The sequence below is a fragment of the Bison bison genome, unplaced genomic scaffold (genome assembly GCF_000754665.1).
Source record: "Bison bison bison isolate TAMUID 2011002044 unplaced genomic scaffold, Bison_UMD1.0 scf7180017864144, whole genome shotgun sequence".
NCBI classification, from domain to species: domain Eukaryota; kingdom Metazoa; phylum Chordata; class Mammalia; order Artiodactyla; family Bovidae; genus Bison; species Bison bison.
The window spans coordinates 1,948,681-1,954,693 of NW_011494716.1; the positions used below are offsets into that span (position 1 = coordinate 1,948,681).

Genomic DNA, 6,013 nt, shown 5'->3' on the forward strand with positions numbered 1-6,013 from the left:
ACCCAGCGCCCCGGGCCCGGCCCAGCCCCGGCCGCCTACCTCGAACTGCCAGTGGGCCGCCTGCAGCAACTGCTTCGCCTGGTCGGCCGCACAGCCGGCCGTCAGTACGAACTGGTTGATCATGACCTGGTGCTTGAGCTCGTCCATGTTCACGGACATGGCGCCGCCGCCGCCTGCCCGCTCCAGCCTCCCGCCACGGTGCTCTCCTCCGCCTCACGCGTCCACCATTAGCGAGCCGGCTCCGGCTAATACAAATATTTACTGTGCGGCTCTGACTCACCGAGCCTCGCCTCGCTCCGGGCCGCGGGCGGCATGCTGGGATATGTAGTCCCGCGCCGCTTCCGCCGCGCTCGGCCGGGCGTGCGGGCCGGGCCCGAGGGTGTGTCCTGAGTGTTAGGCGCCTACTTAGTGTGCAGAAGCTGGACGGGCGCGTGCCCAGGCCGTGACTGCACCGATTTGGGTGGGTGGGCGGGTGGTCCGGAGGCGGGGGCTACAGACCGTGCACGGGCGCAAACGCTGGTTGTTGGCCAAGACCCCAGGATCCCGAACCCCAGTGTGGTTGGCATCCCCCGTGTTGACTAGGCGCCTTATTTTTGCACAAATCATCAACACGAGGGCCATAAGGCACCGAAAGCCTGGCGCACTCAGTTCAGTCGCTCAGTCGTGTCCGACTCTTTGAGCCCCCATGGACTGCAGCATGCCAAGCCTGCCTGTCCATCAGGCGCCTACAAATACTTGTTCAGTGAATGAATGAATCTGCCCTTTAGAGTTCTACTTCGAGTCACCGCCTCCAGGGAGCCTTCCAAGCCTTCCCCAACACCCGTGGACTGGAAGCCTGCATCTCCCACTTGTAACGCTGGTCCCTCCCTCCCTGGCCCGATGCCGGACCAGGCACAGGAGGCCTGAAGAACGCTGGAGGAAGCGCTGAGGGCTGGGACTGACAAGGGAGGCCCGCAGTCTCTGGAGCCTCGGAGTACCCCTCCGCGCGACGCTCTCACTTTCCCACGCAAAATCTCGTGCGCTTGGCCGGAAATCTCGACTCTTAATGTGCGGGCGCTAGGACCGCTCGGAGCCAGTTCCGGGGCGGCCCCCGAACTTCCACTCCCAGGATGCCCCGGTTTATTTGCATCTTTCAGTCCCGAGTGACGTCAAGTGAGTGAGGCCGCTCCTTGGCCAATGGATGGCCGCGAGGTGTTAGGACCTGGCCATATAAGGTAAACAAAGCTGGCTGCCCAATGAGGCAGCGGCGGGGGCGGGCACTGAGTAGGGGCAGGCGTCCTTGCAGAGGGCTTAGGGGCTGGGGGTGGGGCTGAAAAGCGCGTGGGGTGGGGGTTGGTTGCGGGCTGTGTTTACAGCTCCACACACGCCGTTTCCGGTTGAGGTCGCCGGTCGGGTGTGCGGGGAGCCTGGGAGAGGCCCAGGGTATTTGGAGCTGGGGCTCGGGGCTCGGTTGCCCAGGCTCTGATCTTATTCCGGTTCCCCGCGCTGCCTGGACCCGTTTCATTAGTTGAGCAACTCTTTATTGGGCCCTTACTCTGTGTCTGGCTCTCACCTGGCCCCAGGCATGCAGAGAACAAACTAGTAGAAGGGTTGGATGGTGCCTAGGGTGGAGTGTGACGTGTGTCAAAAGTCCCTAGGACAGGTGTAGAATTTGCCAGTGTGGGAAGTGTCTTCAGGAAGCAGGGACAGGCCCTGGAGATGGCGGGTTAAAGGCCATTGAGGGGTTTTGGTACATCTGATCCGTTATCCGCGTTAGAATCACTGTGGCTGAACAGTATGGAGACCAAATGGTGGTAGAGAGGTTCGGTACTGTTAGGCGATGTTCTGGGTATTATCTGGTTCCAGGGGAGCCCGTCCCTGCCCAGGGCCTTGTTGCACAATTGGCTCTAAACTTCAGTTTCCTGATTTGTAGAATCCTCATAGTTCTCCCAGGACTGCTCTGGGGCATTAATGCCTGTGGTGCTTAGAACACCGTTTCTAGCACCTCTGTGCTTCCATCTGGACAACTGTAGGGAACTCAAGGCCCATTTTAGAGATAAGGAAACTGAGGCTGGGATCCAGACCTCCTTACACTCTTGACAGTGTTCAGAGCCAGTGGAGAAGACCAGGCACCAGTGGGCCAGCAAGGTGTGTTCCTGGCACAGGAGGGTGGGCGCTGTCCTGGCAGGGCCCACTGGGGACTTTTCTTGCTTAGAAAGGCAGGAAGTACCTCCCTGTGCGTCCTTCACCCTCATTTGAGCACCATTCGGGTACCTGCCCAGACTTGCGCAGCCCTGAAGGCACTTTTCCAAGCCAGCCCGCTGGCTGGGGTGGGGCAGGTGGGGACAGCAGGAGCAAAGGTCACCCTTCTGCCCCCTGTGGCCCCCACTTCTGCCTGCTGTGGCCCCCGGGCCAACTTGTTTTCCAAGGGGCCGTGGGGAAGGGAAAAAACAACCTTGTTTTCAGCCAGGATCAGACTGGCTAGAGAGTGGACTTTGGATTTCTTAGCAGGCTCAGATGGGGCCTGACAGCTGGGGCCAGTAGATGGGGGGAGGGCGGTATAAAGGGCATTTCCGGCAGTGCCTTCTTTTTACCTGAGGTCCAGGGAGGTTGAGGCCCTTGGGAAAGTTGGCACTACCAGTTTATGGAAGGCCCGGGATCCCAGTCTCCTTCTCTCCGAGTTCATTTTTTCAATCACTCCACAGATGTATTTATCACACATCCACAGGGTGCCTAGAATTAGTCAGGGATCATGCACCCTCAGAAGGCTTGAGAAGTCTAGGGGCTTGAGGGACTTACACTCTGAGGCCCTGAGTGTGGCTGGGGTCTTCCTTTGTGTTTAAAAGGGCCGGATGCTGCCTAACTAAAAGTGAAAGTGACTCAGTTGGTCCAACTCTTTGCGAATACTACAGTGGGTAGCGGTTTCCTTCTCCAGGGGATCTTCCCAATGCAGGGATCAAATGCAGGCCTCCCACATTGCAGGCGGATTCTTTACCAGCTGAGCCACCAAGGAAGCCCAAGAATACTGGAGTGAGGGTAGCCTATCCCTTCTCCAATGGATCTTCCTGACCCAGGAATCAAACTGGGGTCTCCTGCATTGCAGGTGGATTCTTTACCAGTTGAGCTACCAGGAAATCCCTGAATAACTGAGGGGCCTTAAGATGTGGCCACCGCCTGACCTCTGATCCCTGTCCCTGAACTCTCCATGCCTCCTAGATTCTAGTTGCACTGGCCTTTGAGCTCATCGATCTCACTCAGCTTCTCAGGGCCTGCTGCCTCAGGGCCGTTGAACAGGTGGTTATCCTTGCCTGGAATCTGGGCTGACCCACTCCCTCAGAGTTTGCCTGGTTGGCTCTTCCTTGTATTTCAAGTCCTAGCTTAAATATCACCTCCTCAGAGAAACCTTCCCTGACTCCCCTAGCAATAGTAGGTCTCTCCTAGTATTTCACTGCACCTCAGGCCACTCCCCTATAGCACCCGCTGCGTTCTACTTACATACTTGCTCACCTTTAGTGTCTGTTTCCTCACTAGATGTTCCGTATCTGGTGGTTTCACCATTTAATCTCTATTGCCTGGCTCTTTGTCTGGCTCACTGCTTTTCATATAGTAGCTGCATGATAAATATTTGTTGAGTGAATAAATGAATCAGCCAAGATGTTGATAGTAGAACCAGTATCAAATCAGGAAGTGCCCATCTCCCACTGGTACATGGATAAGCACAGAAAAATATACCTGAAGTCCAAAGCTCTATTGAGAGGAGTGTTTTAATTGATCCAATATCAGCCCATGGAAATGACTGCCCTGGCCATGATCTGTAGGGAGGACATTCTCTTAGAATTATTTGTCAGTGGGAACATCTGGAGCCACAATACCCTCCTTCCCTCCCCGCAAGCAGGGAGACCAATCAATTGAATGCTGTGTTGGTATTATCTGTTTGTGTATGTATGATTGAACAATGTTATGTGATTCAACAGAAAAAAATTTGAAGTGAAGGAAGAATGGTCGCATGGGGTGGAGGTATCTTCAGGCCTATCTAGGAGCAAGAGACAAGAAATCTGGTACTGGAGCATTCCTGTGTCTGGGTGATGGGGGCTGGGGGTGACAGGGGAATGTGACATTAAAAGGAGTGGCCTGGTTCAAATTCCAGCTTTATTACCACTTATCTACTATGCAAACTGAGTGGGATACTTCATTTCTGCCAGCCCCTTTCCTGTTCCTGTTTCTGTTTTCTTGGGAATGAAAACAGAACCTATAGCAGAGAATTTGTGGATAGGGTTCAACACCAACATCTGGCACATAGTAGCTGCTCAGTAAACGGGGTTCTTGCCTGCACGGCAGAGAGGTTAGTTAGATCAGGCTCCCCCAAGACCTGCACTCTCCCTTACAATCACACAAGTCCTTCACTTCCTTTGACTTTTAGCTTCCCAGGCCCCATGAAAATAGGAAGGTTGGATTCTGGAGTCCTGAAAGGTGTAAGACTCACTTTAATGTGGACAGTGGTGAATTTACCATCTAAGACTCGTAGCCAGCCTCTGCCCTCCCTAGCTCCTTTATACATATACATATAACTTACTTGTTTGGCTGCACAGGGTCTTGGTTGTGGCACACAGGATCTTTCAGTCTACACTGAGGCATGTGTAGTGTTTTAGTTGAGGCATGCACACTCTTAGTTGCACTATGGGGGATCCAGTTTCCTGACCAGGGATGGAACCTGGCCCCCCTGCATTGGGACCACAGCGTCTTAGGCACCAGACCACCAGAGAAGTCCCCCAGCTCCCTTCTTAATAGAACAGGCTTGTCTTGGGAAGCCACTTTCTTCTCAGAAGAGCCGTTTCTCAACTGAAAAGTTGGCAAAAACAGATCCTCACTTAGCTGCTTACACAGTTTTGCGCGAATCAAAAGCCAGGAAAGCACCTTACAACCTGTGAGGAGGCTTTAACTCTAACCCTGATTCTTTTTGTTTATTTATAAATATTTATTCAAATGGAAAGTTGGGGAATTCCCTGGCGGTTCAGTTAGGGTCTAACCTGGATTCTTTGAACTTGGCTTAAGCACCCTTAAGCCCTCTCTTCTTTGTGCTTCAGTTTCCCTGTCTTTAAAATGGGGAGAGGTTTACTGCCTCTGCGAGGGACTTGATGTCTTCAAAATAATTGTCCTGGACGTGGAGACGGTGAGATGCCTTGAGTTCTCGACAAGGTGCTTCGCTTCCCATGTGGGCACTCCTCCAAGCAACCTTGGGTTCCACCCCCAGCTCTTCTCTGCCGGGTGGCAGGTGAGGGTCTGCCCTCTGCTGGCCGGGCCAGGAGATCAAACCCTGGGAAGTGGGGAGAACCATGGTAGCTCAGGGAGGTATTTCAAAGAGAGAGTAAATGGAAGGGGTTGGTTCCTCGAAAGGTGTATGTACGAACAAACTGTTAAAAAGCCAAAGACTTATGATGTTAGTCTCATGCTTTGGAATGCAAAGGGCTGGATACTTTGCAGGGTGGTTGATGGTCTCTCCCCTCTGGACTCAGGTCCATTTGGTTTGTCCGGGAGGGTTTGTCAACAACTTCGGAGAGCCCGGGCGCGGAGCTTCCTGGGAAGTGTAGTTCCCCGTTGGGCTTTCCACGCCGCCGCTCGGCCCCCACTGCGACGAGGGGACTCCATTTCCCGAGGTGCTTCGCGCCCCGGGGGGGGCGGAGGGCTGCCGTGGCGTCGGGCCCCGGGCCGAGCCGGGGGTGGGGGCTCGGGGAGGCCGTGCGCCCGCGGCCGTGGGCGAGCGTCCGTGCGGCCTGGTCCGGGCCATGTCCGCGTGAGGACGCCACCGCCGCCGCCGCCGCCCCAGCCTCGGCCCGGCCCGCCGCCCATCATGGGCTCCATCCTGAGCCGCCGCATCGCGGGCGTGGAGGACATCGATATCCAAGCGAACTCGGCCTATCGCTACCCCCCAAAGTCCGGTGAGTGGCCGCCCCGACTCCAGCCCTGGCCCCGCCCGGGGCTCCTGCCCCAGGCGCGGACGGCGAGGCGCGCGGGCTGGAGCGCGTGGGCAGCGGGC

At 55.7% G+C, this 6,013-nt stretch overlaps 2 protein-coding genes across 5 annotated transcripts in view; one reads left to right on the top strand and one right to left on the bottom strand.

Moving 5' to 3' along the window:
* Positions 1 to 326, bottom strand: part of UBALD1 (UBA-like domain containing 1) — a 4,912-nt gene extending 4,586 nt beyond the window's left edge. The window contains exon 1 of the mRNA XM_010840496.1: positions 40 to 326. Coding sequence (XP_010838798.1) covers positions 40 to 159 — 120 coding nt within the window. The 5' untranslated portion in view covers positions 160 to 326. The remainder of the gene's footprint in view (positions 1 to 39) is intronic.
* A 5,385-nt stretch (positions 327 to 5,711) lies between these two features.
* The window catches only part of MGRN1 (mahogunin ring finger 1, E3 ubiquitin protein ligase), a 35,965-nt gene continuing 35,663 nt past the window's right edge, over positions 5,712 to 6,013 (top strand). For all 4 annotated transcript variants that reach the window (XM_010840410.1, XM_010840412.1, XM_010840411.1 and 1 more), the window contains exon 1: positions 5,712 to 5,915. In XM_010840410.1, the coding sequence (XP_010838712.1) occupies positions 5,828 to 5,915 (88 nt within the window). In that variant the 5' untranslated portion in view covers positions 5,712 to 5,827. The remainder of the gene's footprint in view (positions 5,916 to 6,013) is intronic.